Below are 14,321 nucleotides of genomic sequence, written 5' to 3' on the forward strand. Positions count from 1 at the left end.
CATCCATTGAAGCTGAACGCTGGAAGATTCAGGAGAGACAAAAGAAAGTACTTATTCACACAGCATATAATTAAACCATTCAATTCACTCCCACGAGAAACAGTGATAGCCCCCGAAAGAGGATTAGACTAATTCACGGAGGACAAGGCTATCAATGGCTACTAACTATGATTGCTGTTTTCTACCTCCACTGTCAGAGGCAATAGGCTTCTGAATACTAGTTGCTGGAAACTACAGGAAGGGGAGAGTGTTATCGCTCTCAGTTTCTGCTTGCATGCTTCGCGTGGGCATTTGGTTGGCCACAGTGAGAACAGGATGCTGGGCTGGATATACCGTGGGCCTGATCCTGCAGGGCTTTTCCGTCTGTCCTTAACTAGCATGGCTTTGCTGTAGCCTAGCACGCCTAGAGAGAACGAAAGAAGTGGGGGAAGAACTGGAGGAGGGGAGCAAGATGAAAGAACACAGAAGCGTGGCTCATCCTTACTCTGCCAGACAGGGATATTTGGCCTTAGTTGTATGACTTGTCTCAGTTAGCTCTCTGCTCCTGAGGTCTTAGACATGGCAGCTGCCCAAATGGTGCCTCATTAACTAGGTACTAGACTGTTCTTAGATGGGACGCGGGTGGCGCTGTGGGTTAAACCACAGAGCCAAGGACTTGCCAATCAGAAGGTCGGCGGTTTGAATCCCCACGACGGGGTGAGCTCCCGTTGCTCGGTCCCTGCTCCTGCCAACCTAGCTGTTCGAAAGCACATCAAAAGTGCAAGTAGATAAATAGGTACCGCTCTGGCGGGAAGGTAAACGGCGTTTCCATGTGTTGCTCTGGTTCACCAGAAGCGGCTTAGTCATGCTGGCCACATGACCCGGAAGCTGTACGCCGGCTCCCTTGGCCAATAAAGCGAGATGACCACCGCAACCCCAGAGTCGGTCATGACTGGACCTAATGGTCAGGGCTCCCTTTACCTTTAGACTGTTCTTGCTACCCCTTACTTATGTTTGGTCAGACATCTTCTGGTGCCCCCTTATATTCCCAGCTGTTGGATTATATTGCCTTCTGCCACCAGAGCCTTTTCAAAAAGCACACATTGCCAGGAATATTATTTTAAAAGGCTATTCATATGTGCTAAAAGAAATAGAATGTTTCTGCCAGTTTTACATGCACCTGCCCATTTGTGATAGATGGTTTCTGTTAAGCAAGTCTTGCTTAGCTTAGTTCGTCTCTGTCTGCGCTCCCCCTTCAAGCTAGTTCGCAATCCGTCGAGACATCTTCATGCATTGGTCACTGATGTGTGAAAGAATAGCACAGCTATTCTTTGTGCTTGATCAGCATTATTCTCTGAGAGAGACTGAGCCCACAATCCCGAGAGGAGGAAACATAAAGACTAATCCGGGGACAATGAAGACGGAGTGTGAGAAGCAAGACAGCTTTTAACAAACTGCAACGGGAGGAGGTCTGGGCTGGACCTGCCTTTAGAAACAGGATCCAAATGGATTTCTAATTGATGGACTATTTGGCTGCTCTGTTCCCTGTTCTGTTGAAACAGAATCATTAGAAAGCTGATCTGCCTGCCTTTTTGCACTGACTTTGTTGCTGTGTGCCTCCGTGAGAACGTTCCCTCAAAGCAATGGCTTTCAGACTTTCTGCTACGCAGAATCCTTCCAAACCAGTTCTGCTGAGAAACCCATAGGTGCTTGCTATGGAACCTTTCTCTCTTACAGAAGATTCTGGGGAGCATTTTAGGGTCCACACAGCTCCACTTGGGCCTCTCTGCTAACGCATGTGAATGGCAGATGCTCTTGAGAACACATCCAATGCTCTTTCTGCAGAGGGGGTTCCATGGCTCACCTGTAGAGGAAATGCTTGTCACACAGAGGGTTCTGCCTACAGTCTCCAGCAGAAATCTAATGGCAGTCGCCATGACAGCTCTCATAGCAGACGAGAGTCCGAAACGCCAGCCTTTTTATAAACGCACGTAAACCCAAAGAGCAGCAATACAACTGCATAAAGCTCCATTTATTAGGATCAGCATGAATACAATCCTGTGCATATTTTCCATGGAATAAGCTCCATTGAAGCGGGTGATGCTGCTAAATCATTACATTGGTTCATCTTGTAAAACACATTGAGCTTTACCAAGAGATCTTCAGCCAGCTGAAATGCAACCGATAGCATTTAATTAAGAACACAAACCATCTCGCAAAGAAGCGTTACCATTAAAATGCTGGCAGGAAGTAGGAACTTCATCAAAGGAAAGAAAATTAAGCATCCCTGCCTCTGCTTGGTTTTCCTCTGTCTTCCTCTATGGTGATAAGTCACAAACAAACTTGAAAGCTTTGTTATCCCTTCCTTGGCTTGCCTGGACAAGGAGAGTTTGCATTCATCACAGTGTCCAGGAAGATGACTCCATCTCTCCTGCTCTAAACTCCCCCTTCACTGCACCACTGATCTCCAGCAGAAATATTCTTGTCTGGGACCTTGGAGAGTGCAGTAAAGGCAGTCGGTGCTGGGCTGGCTGGACCAGTGTAAGTGAAGAGCTCTCTATTCGTCTAACAGGAAAGTATCCACAGATCACAGGCTAAGCACACACTTCACATGCAGAAGTTTCCTGCCTTCGGTTGCCAGCTGAAAAGGACCTGAGGTAGCTGGAGATGGGAAAGAGTCCCATCTGGGTCTTTGGAGAGTTACTGGCAGTCAGAGCAGGCAGTCCTGGTCTAGATGGCATTGAGTGGTGGCTAGGCTTTCTATCTAGGAAGCTTATTTGCCATGACTGATCTTCTCATTGAGGAACTCCCCGCCACAAGTTTCCAGTAGCCATAGGGGTTTCCTGAACAACACGGCATTAAGGAATTTGCAAATTTGGCAACAACTACCTGTCAACAACACAGCCAAACCAACCCACTCCACTCACCTGAACACCTGTTTTTCTTTAAGAAGTTGCTACCGCGTTTCACCATTGGGCCAGTTTCTTTGGCTAATTACCTCTTGCATACCAAAATCTGGTCCTATCGAAGTTGAACACTAGGGATTTCCTCCTACCCAACCAATGAAACACCAGAATCAAAGCCAAATTTTATATGCGTTCTAAGTTTAACTAATTTTCCAAGTTCACCCCTAATGCTGAAATCCAAAATGCTGAGAATCCAGTTGTAAACCTTTATATTTTTGGGCAGGGGATCTTACATTCACCCACTGCCGAAAATTCACAAAGGCAGCAATCCTATACCTGGTGTTAAGTCCAATTGAATTCAGTGGCACTGACTTCTGTAAAAGTACAGGGAATTTAGGATGTTGTAGAGTCTTTTGTTTGAGAACTTGAAATCACACACACACAAACCAGAAATACAAAGTTTATTTGAGTATATGTATACACCCTATCTTGTTGGCTTGGAGTTTAGTTACAGCCTTTTCCTCATCTTAAAAAACACCATTTATTATCAGATGTTCTGCAAACATACACACAGAGTCAGTGTGAAGGGGTGGCACCTTCAGGAATCTGCTGATGGCTTGCACTCCAGGTGGAGTCCCACTGACAAGAGCCCCTGGACATGCTATATTGCAGAGGTAGATAAATTGAGGGATGGGAGCCCATGTAGGGGAACTTGCCCAAGGCCTTCTGAAACCTTGGAGCTGATGCTATAGGCATAACCCCTTGGCAGCTATTACAAATATAGAACCAGCCATTGTTCTTGGGTTTCTCCAGTTTTGACCCTGCTTCTTAAAAGCATTTCATTGATCCCCAAGTGGTTGAGGACTGGAACCTTAATACCGCATTTACAAACAACACCGGGTGCAAGCCAAACCTTCTGGAATTAATGGCCAATGTCCCATTGAGATTATCAGAACTATACCAGATTAGTAGGGAGGAAAATGTATGGAAGAAATTGGGACATACGGATGGAACAGTCTTTACTTTCACATTGCACAGAGCGGGACAGACTCCCTGCCTCATTTCACTAGTCTTACCGGAATTATTTTCATTTCCCTCAGACTTCCAACAGATGTTTTGCCTGAGCTGGAGCCTCCAAATTCTCTCCGAATTTCACAACAAGTGAAATTTGATGGGAATTCTACCTATGCCATGCATTCACAACTGGGAGATACTTGGGGTGGGTGTCTTGTAGATGCTACTAGCACTGACTTTTAATACCCGTACAATGCTCTTGCACTTTTGCATCTCATCCTATAACCTGCTAACCTTTGTCTCCTTAGGTTTGAAGACCATCGTAGGTGCCCTTATCCAGTCAGTTAAGAAACTTGCCGATGTGATGATCTTGACCGTTTTTTGCTTGAGTGTTTTCGCCCTCATAGGGCTCCAACTCTTCATGGGAAATCTGAGGCAGAAGTGTGTCCGAAAGTTTAACACCACCATTAATGGCACATTCATACCGGATGAGGCGAGGTGGCCATCCTTAGATGCTTTTTTAAATGATACAGGTAAGATGCTCTCTTTGCTTCTGTGTTTTATGGTTTTGGCCAAATGCAAGTTTCTTCGCTTGCATTTATTATGACAATAAATAAATCTAAGTTTGACACCATGCGGAAGCTCAGAGCTCTGTGCCAAGAAGGCTCAGCATTGTGTATGGAAACATTTAAAAGGCCAACTAGCAACTTTTAGCAGTGTTTGTTTGTTTGTTGGGATACTTCCAGGGGTGCCTCATTCTATATGAAGTCTCCTAGATGCTAAGATCTTCAGAGGTGATTTTGCTTTAGGTCCTTCTGCTGTCTGGGCTAAGGAGTGATAAGGAGCAGGGCCTCCTCTGTGGTGGCTTCATTGCCAAGGAAGCCACTTGGAACAGCTCAGTAGGGATATTTAGGAAGCTGCTGAAAACTTTTCTGTGGGGGCACATTTTTGGGAGCAGAATGGTTGTTGCTGCAACATTATTAGCATTTGCAGAGTGCAAGGGGTCTTGAACCAGAGACTCAGGTGAAGCTGGCCAGAGGATGGAACTGAGGATACCAGCTGAGCAAACGTCAAGCTACGAAAAGGACCAGTGGACTTGTACCATAATGCTTCTGATTCTGGTCTAGTGCCTGAGGAATTCTGTTCTCTGGCTGTATCTTTCCCCACTGATCTGTTATGTGGCTTCACTGCCCCAGTGTTTGACTGCCTCGCAGTTTTCCCAGGGTTCTGTTCTACAGGAACCCAAGGCTGCTTGGGAGAGCTGGGCAGCGTCCCTCCCAGAGGCCGAGGCAAGAGTTCAAGGCCCACAGAGCACCTTCAGGACCTTGGAGAGCTCCATAGTCATATAGAGGTAGCCTGATGAGCTGCTTCCTCTAGGAGCACCTTGCTCAAACTGAAGCCTAAAATATGATGTCTGGATTGTAGTGAAGCAACTCTCCAGAGGAGGGGACCTGCTGTTAAAGGGCTCTCACCTAATTATGTGAGGCACCTGTGTGGCTGAGGAGATGTTCCTGTATCAGACGAGGATAGTATGGCTGCATCTTCTGGTTGGGAAAGTGCTGGCAGTTCTTCACCCAAGAGCCTTGTCCTCCTTTGTCTCCATTGCTCCATGCCTGGCCTCTGAGTTGTGGGTCATGACACCCAGCTTTAAAACCTGATTGCGGCTGCATGCCTCCAAGCTGCCACCCGTTGCCATGCGATCTTGGCTGCCCTGGTGTTTATTGGCTTGTTGGTTTTAAGATGTTTTCTGATATGGTTGCTGTTAGCTCCTGTGAGATACTGCTTATAGGCTAGCTGGCAGGGCTGTAGCTTTAGGATGAATGGGTGAATGAAACAGTTTGAAATCTTTCAGGATTTGAAGGCCGAGCAAGATGGCAAGAGGGTTAAACAAAGGGCAATTAGTTCACCAAGAAAGCAGCTCAGAGGATCAAGTATTTGTATCTTGCTTTGGCCTGGACATTAACAGAAGCCAGTAGCTGTCACTGGGCAAGTTAGTTGCTCCAAGCCCTTGGGATGTGAGTCACTCCTTGGTTGCAGGGCGGGGGCTGAAATGCTGCCTATCAGGGTTCAAAGGATAGATGAGCCCGAGAAGCTTTATGATAAGTGATTTTAAAATATATTTATATGTGTGGGAATGCTGCTACTGTTGTTTTGGGATTGCAGCCCAATTGAGCATCATAAACCACACTTTGGGTGGCATCCAGCAAAGTAGCTATGGTCACACAAGGATTTCCATTTGGGTAGTGGAACTTGCCCTGTCTTTCCCCCAATCCCAAATCTGAACTGGAGGATTGAGGAAACCCCAGAACGGATTTAAGTGGTGCATGAGGGTGGGGTGGGGAATTTCCATGGCACAGCGAGATATTATTGTGCTAATGTTGCTGCTTCATTGCATGCCACCCTTCATTTCTCTGCCTGCGATAAAACACATCTTGTGGCTCCCCCCCTTTTCTGTCCATTGCATGCACCTGTAACTGAACCAGGCATGATTTAATGCAAAAAAGGAGCAGGGATATAAATGTTTAAGATAAATGATGATAAGAAAGTGAATAGTAGCGTCCCTGTCTCTTCAAGAACACAGGGCATTACCTTCTCCCGATCAGTGGGAACGCTACATTGATTACACTGCTGCCTATCTACAAACTTCCTGGCCAGCCACAAATATGCAATTCCAGACTCTACATCTAGATCAGTCCCAGTTTTATCAGGACAATGAAACAAGCAAACAAAAGCATTAAAAAGATGCATGTCTAGGCAGGCGTCTTGTGGAAGGGTAAAGAAATCAAATTAATAGATGAAGGATTGCAATACTGTGCTGCAAAACTAGTCTGTGCAGGGATCCTGAAACAAGAGAACTATTGTGAGAGTGAGTGTCTGATTCGAACAGGAAGTCAGGGCTGGAATAATAATAATAATAATAATAATAATAATAACAACAACAACAACAACAACAACAACAACAACAACAACAACAATAATAATAATAATAATAGAGATTCCTTGCTGAACCATGCCTTTGAGGTTTCAATCTCATATCTGTTACTTTCCCTTTATGAATGTATTTAACAGAGTTGCTGCCTTTAAAAAACAAAAACAAACAAACAACAAACATCGCTTCTTTTTAATGGCAACACATTCATCCAAACCTCAACAGGAGTTCCATTCCTGGCATGCTAGAATGGGTACATCTGTTGGATTTCTGCCTATTGTGCGGCTGTTTAAAAGACAACAAGCCTGGGAGCGTGGGTCTCTAACTGGTGGTTCAATACCAACAATTAGTGGATAGCTCAATGAAGATGTCAACTCAGCGTGCAGCCACCATGAAAAAGGTGAATTCCATGCTAGAGATCGATAGAAAAGGGAGCTGAAGTAAAAGCTGCCGATATCATCAAGCCAATATACAAATCTATGATGCAACTGCTTTTGGAATACTGTGCACGTTTCTGATTGCTGTGCCTCATAAAGGATATTGTAGAGCAGGAAAAGGTGCAGGAAAGGGCAACCAAGGTTATTGTAGCAGGAAGAACTCCCCTGTGAGTAAAGGTTACAATATGTAGGACTTTAGAAGTGTTTTTCCCCCTTAATGAATGTGGACTCACGTGCATGAACTTGCAGCTGGCATGCTATCACCACACGCCACTGAGTGAGCCCCATTGAATTCAGTGGTGCTTAATCCTGAATAGACATGCTTAGGAATGTGCTATGCAGTGCTCTGCCATGTAACACTCACAGCCTCTCAATACCTGTGCTGGAGAGGCTCATTCTGAATGGCTGTTAGCCAATTGCAGGACTTCTTTAACCAAAGGAACAGAACACCTGCCTTGCTTTTGAAACAGCACAGAGCAATCCACTTCAGGGTGAATGAATACAGCAGCCAGCAAGCATGGCATTTTTTCAGCATGGAAACTAAAGGGCTCAGGCAACAGTCCTTGGTGTAAGAACTGGGATGTGGTGAAACCTGCTCCTGTTTTCAACCGTGAAATGTTAGAGAGTATGGCATCTGTCTGCCTTGGGAAGTGATGGAGGAGTGTGCCTTTGGGGGTGAGGTCAAGCTGTTGGAGGGTTGCAGTGCCTGCTGTGGCTGTAGTGACTGATGTGGGAGAGACATGTTTTGTTGTGGCTGGGGCAGGTGAAGGCAGGTGAACGGGGTTTGGACTGGGTGTCCATCAATATGCAGATGATACCCAGCTCTACCTCTCTTTCAAATCAGAACCAGTGAAGGCAGTGAAGGTCCTGTGTGAGTGCCTGGAGAGGGTTGGAGGATGGATGGCGGCTAATGGATTGAGGTTGAATCCTGACAAGACAGAAGTACTATTCTTGGGGGATAGGGGGCGGGCTGGTGTGGAGGACTCCCTGATCCTGAATGGGGTAACTGTGCCCCTGAAGTACAGGTGCACAGCCTGGGAGTCATTTTGGACTCTCAGCTGTCCATGGAGGCACATGTAAATTCTGTATCCAGGGCATCTCCACCTGGTACGCAGGCTGAGACCCTACCTGCCCACAGACTGTCTCACCAAAGTGGTGCATGCTCTACTGGAATGTGTTCTACGTGAGGCTACCTTTAAAGGTGACCTGGAAACTACAACTAATCCACACCAATGTGTGACATTTTAGTATATTTTTTGTCTTTGTTGGAAACCGCCCAGCGTGGCTGGGGAAACCCAGCCAGATGGGCGGGGTACAAAGAATAAATTATTATTATTATTATCCAGTTGTGCTGCTTCAGATGCACCATGTTGTTTCTTTTGTCTGTGCTTCCTCCTCTGATCACTGCTGTGGATACATAACTTGCCTGCCTGTCTCCAGGCACTGTGGTCATCTGCAAGGGATTCCCACATGGCAAGGTGGATGTTGCCAGCCTTCATGTCATGTTTGCGGGCACCTTTGTAACGCAGAAGAAAAATTAGGAGAGAAAACTGGCAGAGAGTCAATCTGCACATGGTCAGGAGTTGCAGAAGGGAGGACTTGCACCCTGAACTCGTTAGGCCATTTCATTTCTTATTTCCCAGGCTTTAGTGCTTCATTGTTGTCATGTGGTTGTGGGAGAAAAACAACCCAACAACTCTTTAGGGCAAATATGAGTGGCGGCGCTGGGGAATCAATCATTTTGTAAGTATTGTGTGGAGATGAATGACTTAACATCATTTGAGGGGTATTGATCACGCTACATAATAAGATTCCGCATTTCAATTGCTTGAAGATTGATGTCGCGAATGCAGATAAAGCGAGGATTAGGGACGCTAAATTCGATCAAACGAGGACTAGATTAAGTAAAAGCCTGCCACTGTTCATTAGGAAGTGGAGTCTCAGACAGAATCCAGGGGAAATGGGAAGAGATGCCCATGCTTGCTCAGGGGATCGTGGCCTATTCAAAGAAAGCTCGCATGAAAATAGGGGCCCATGAATGAAGCATCTGGGGCAGAATCCAAATGAAATACCATAGGGCAATAATAGCCTTCCCAGGGGACTCAGGTTCAGCCCCAGGGGTTTGTGGGCCTCTGGGAAAAGACCTGGGGTGGGCCAGCATCCTCCTCTCAGTGGGCCTTCCCTTTACCACAGTACCCCTACCACAGTGGAGTGTTGAGCATCAGAGAGTGCAGTGCGGGGAGGCAAAGATTTGCTTCCCTCTCCCTGCCACTAGACCAGCAGGATGGAAGACAGAGAGATAGGCAGGTCGGTGGGTGAGCAGGTGAGGGATGCTCATGGGAGCTTGGGAGAGGGAACAGAGTCTTTCACGTACCCAGTCATTTGGTTTTTCAAGCCCAATGTGGGAGTGTGCCTGTCACTGATCTTATGATGTCCCCCCCCCTCAAAAGTTGTTTTGGTCAATTGGAGTCCAGCAATGGTCCACCTAGAGGGCACCAGGTTGCCTAATGCTGTCCTAGGATATTGTCACTTGCGAGGCAGCAAATAAGGTTCCTAAATTTCTTCTACTTACCGCTTATAGTTTTAATTCTGTAAATGCAAAATGCTTGGGGCAAAAAACAAACAAACAAAAAACCACCATCACAAAATCAACCCATTCTTTGCCATCTGATTACTTTTTTGTCTCAGCCAATGTCCCATGCTGGGTTCCTCTCCAACCTGCTTTTTTGAGGAAAACCCAGGGAGCTGGTGTACAGCGAACCAGAGCAGCACATGGAAACACTGTTTACCTTCCTGCCGGTACCCATTTATCTACGTGCACTTTGATGTGCTTTTGAACTGCTAGGTTGGCAGGAGCAGGGACCGAGTAACGGGAGCTCACCCCGTCGCGGGGATTCGAACCGCCAACCTTCTGATCGGCAAGTCCTAGGCTCTGTGGTTTAACCCACAGCGCCACCCGCGTCCCATAATGTACTGAGGTTAAAATACAAACAGCTATTAGCTCCTGAAACTATTGAGTTTTTAGTTTTCCTGGATGAAGGTTAAGACGCAGAAATTTAGAGCATCACTCAGCCATTGCCAGCATTAAGATTCCACACACTATTTCCTGAACAGAATGTATATATACATCATTGGCTGGCGTGGAACTGATATATATGTGTGTGTGTTTTTGTGTGTGTGTGTGTGTGTGTGTGTGTGTGTCAAATGCATAATATTAGAAGAAGAACAATGCTTTGATGGTCAGAGGGGAAAACACACACATACTATATATGGATCCTTCTGTGTGGGTGGACATTACGGTTTCTAGGAAAGAAGCTTAAAATTTCTGGCCTGCCAGCCTGCCAGTGGAAAATACATCTTGATTGAGATATTAAGGGTACATTTAGTAATAAAATGGAGTTTAAGATTTATGAGTCAGCCTAGATTTATGAGATGTAAATAGCAAAAGGCAAATAATGCTGTTTGGCTTGGAGGGAAGCAAAACAGATCAATAGCTGGATGAATCTGAAGTTTGCCGTCATTGGGAGGGGGTACAGGGATTTTAAACCCCCAGTTGAACTATTTTTTGGGGGGAGCCCCTCCCAATGCACTTGACCCAAAAGCCACAGTCTAGTTTTGCTAGATATCCTGTGACTTGTCTATATATTGGTTTCCAGATACCTGAAATATTGTTCCACCCATTATATACTGGGGCTGTGCCTGGGTGGGTGGGTGGAATCACCTGCCCTGCCCTGGATTCATTCAGTTTGGGGACAGGGCTAATGGTTTTTTTAAAAAAGGTTTTTTAAAACCTTTAAAAACTTGATTTGAACCGTATTTTAAAATTGGTTCAGGAGGGGAGTTACACTGCTCCTTAGGAAGTGGCGTCCCCTTTGTGCAGTGAAGCTGCTCGCAAAGGAAAAGTACCATGCACAGACCGATTTCCGTAACCATGGTTTATGCTCTGTAGTACATGCGAACGAGACCATTAATTAAAAATAAAACAGCCCTGCGCACAAATTTGCAACCTAATCGTTCACAGCACTTCACAGGGAACGTTGTCTCAGTGATCGTTGAAGCAATTCTGAAAGGTTGACCGGTATTATTGCAGGTAGCTGTGAGGGAAAGGAGAGCTTTCTTAAGGTCACTCAGTGACTTCATAGTCAATAATGGTTGAGGGAGACTCTGCTAGTTCTTTTGACAGGAAGTTTTTGTCTGTGATTGTCCTGCGATGGGAGTTTCTTTGGAATCTCAAAGGCCATCTGGCCTCACCTACATAATTTCCTTTCTGGTATCTTTTCTGCATTGCATGAGGCAGTCAGAATCCTTGTGACTAAGGCTTCCTTGTCATTTGAAAGTCTGCCTTTCGGATCCAATTATTCCGGCTAGAAGTGCCGGCCGGTTTTGCACCTTGGCTTGAGACGAGGCTGAGATACCTGCTGGAGAGGATGAGTGTTTCTTGATCGGTGGGAAGCCTGTTTCTGATAAATCTGTCTGGAAAGGTAGGAGGCTTTCTGCAACGCCAGAAGTGGGACAGAAAGTCAAGGAACATTGAGGGTCTGGCAACTGCTGAGTAACATCCCTGTATGCTCAAATGCTCCCACATCACAAGTCCTGACAGCTGGCCTTTAGCAAAGGAATCTCAAATCACATTGTTGGAAACTGTTTGTGTGTCGAGGTCCCCAGGGCCACCCCAATAACTCACACACCACACAGAATTTTTTGTTTAAGATTTTTGGCATAATTTTGGCCACAACTTTATTAAAATACAAATTTGTGAGTGGTTGCTTAGGCATTGGTTGCGACTATCTGCCCCCACCATGGGGGACAGACTGACATTCCGCACGATGCGAAAGTCAGAATAGGGGAATACACTTGGGGGTAGTGATGGAGCAGGGAACCTGCCCTTACCCCAAATGCAACCAGGAGCTCATTGCTATGGCCCGAGCCCACTTGACAGAGTGGACAAGCAATAGTTAGCCCCCAATTCCTTTAACGGAATCCCTCGCAGCAGTAGCATTAGAGGGGCAGGCACAGCCAATCCATGCCCCTCAACCAACCAAACCATAAACCAATGCCTAACTGCAACCTTACAAGTTGTGACGATTTGCTACGCAGTAGGCAAAAACCAAATGGCCCCAGCCAGTCAGCCAGATGGACAAAATTCCTACCGGGCCCTTGCCCCAAGAGCAGACGACCCCATGACAGGCATAGCAAGGTCAAAGCGAACAACCCTAATTCTTGGGAGGGGGGGAGGGGCAATCCGATGCACAGGCGAAAAGAGGAAGCCCTAGCCTCGTGCAAGGAGTTTTAGCATTTCTGGCTGTCAATCAACAAATGGCAACATTAACTTCTTCCCAACAACAAGGGAAGCCCCAATCGCATCAGTGGCCAATGATCAATTAGCCCGCCCCCAACTTTGGAGTGTCCTGGCGGCCCCCACCGCAACATGTACTTTCCATGAAGGAGAACACGCTATGTCAAGAAGAGAGAACTTGCAGTAGGGCAACACTGGTTAAGCCTTTTTCCGCTGAGGGAGTTTGTGGTAGCTGAGGCTGGTTGAGGCTTTGCTTTTAGAGGGAGGTTAGTCAAAGCGAATTGAAACTGCTTGAGGCCTGTTTTTGTGGGGAATTGTGGCAACCAGGATTGGCTGAGGCTGTGTATGTGTGCATTGTTGTTGAATTTGATATAACAAACCCACTCGAACCCTTACAGACCCTCCAAGTGTCCCTATATTCCAAGGACAGTTTTGGATTTACAGAAGCCATCCTGGTTTTGGATTTGATCCCACAATGTCCTGCTTTTCCTTAGAATGTCCCTATTTTCATAAACGTTGGAGGGGATGACCTTAATGTGTTCACAAGAGCACATGGAGACTTCAGCTGCAGAGGAAGAGTAGTGGGCACCTGCAAATGCAATAAACATCTTCCATTCTTCTTTAAATTTGTTGTCGTCTCGTCCTCTTAGTTTCATTGTCAATTTTTCCATTTCAGCATATTCCATGAATTTAACTTGCCAATCTTCTTTAGCTGGGACACCTTCTTTTTTCCCATGTTGTGCTAATAAAATCCGTTCGGCCGTAGTTGCATACGTAAACAAATTCTTTCAGGAACAAAGGTCTTGACTGTGAAGTCTGTACCCTTCATTGCTAGCTTTCTAACTCCGGAGAGGTTTGTTGTTTTGTTTTTCTTTTTGGCATAACTATTCATGGGGAGAACCCCCATCTCCAGACTAAAGCGGTACAGTCTCTTTTACCACCCCAGGGCTCTACCACTTCATTCCGCTGCGTTTTGTTGACAAGGCCCTCATCCAGCCCATAAGTGGAAGTGTCCCCAAATAACAGCCCCTTGTTTTTGTGTCAAGCTAGAGTGATTCCCCCCTTTGAATGGAAGGGGGACAGCTAGCACCGGCGTTTTATCTTTTATCTCTCCCGTAGCTGGTATGAGGCTGCTTTCTGAACATTCCTTCCTGCCGCGGTCATGCTGTTATGCTTTATAGGCGCCTTGCTACATCCAGAGACAGCTAAGTTCCACTCAACACCATCACACCCAACATCTAGCTCCCTGGAGGTGGGGGAATGGATGGGAAGAATACTAAAAAATAGAAGCTGTTTGTTATTGATTATGAAACAATGCAGCTTATCTGGAAGCAAGTTGCTGTTCGGGTCCCTTTGTATTATTCATTGCTGAGATGAAAGGCTTTCTTTCTTTCTTTCTTTCTTTCTTTTCTTTTTAGCAGAACTTTCAGCTCAAAATGAGTGTGCAAAAGATTCCCGAAATTTCTTTCTTGCTCATTTCATTTGCATCCCAGCATTTAGTCTGTCAAAGCCCACCATTTTTTCCATGAGTGAGGGCAAGAAGTTTGATCCTCATTCTTGCCCGGCTTCAGGATGGCAACCCATGAAAGTGTAGTGTGATTCTGAAGCCAGTCAAGAGTGAGGGATTATTTTTATTTCTTTTTAACAAAGGCGAGCAAGGACATCGCTCTCAGGTTGGCAACAGCGTTCTGAAGACAGAATGAGGGCAGGAACTCCTGTCATTACTCCGCTGGGGAAAAAATGGCAGCTGTTATCTTTTA

At 45.9% G+C, this 14,321-nt stretch overlaps 1 protein-coding gene across 6 annotated transcripts in view; it reads left to right on the forward strand.

Annotated features, from left to right (window-relative positions):
* Positions 1-14,321, forward strand: part of LOC128424082 (sodium channel protein type 5 subunit alpha-like) — a 207,287-nt gene that overhangs the window by 47,729 nt on the left and 145,237 nt on the right. For all 6 annotated transcript variants that reach the window (XR_008332921.1, XM_053409898.1, XM_053409897.1 and 3 more), the window contains one exon: positions 4,208-4,432. Coding sequence is in view for 5 of the 6 variants with exons in the window: in XM_053409898.1 (XP_053265873.1) it covers positions 4,208-4,432 (225 nt within the window). In the remaining variant the exon portion in view is untranslated. The remainder of the gene's footprint in view (positions 1-4,207; positions 4,433-14,321) is intronic.

This window comes from Podarcis raffonei, chromosome 12 (genome assembly GCF_027172205.1).
Source record: "Podarcis raffonei isolate rPodRaf1 chromosome 12, rPodRaf1.pri, whole genome shotgun sequence".
Classification (NCBI taxonomy): Eukaryota; Metazoa; Chordata; class Lepidosauria; order Squamata; family Lacertidae; genus Podarcis; species Podarcis raffonei.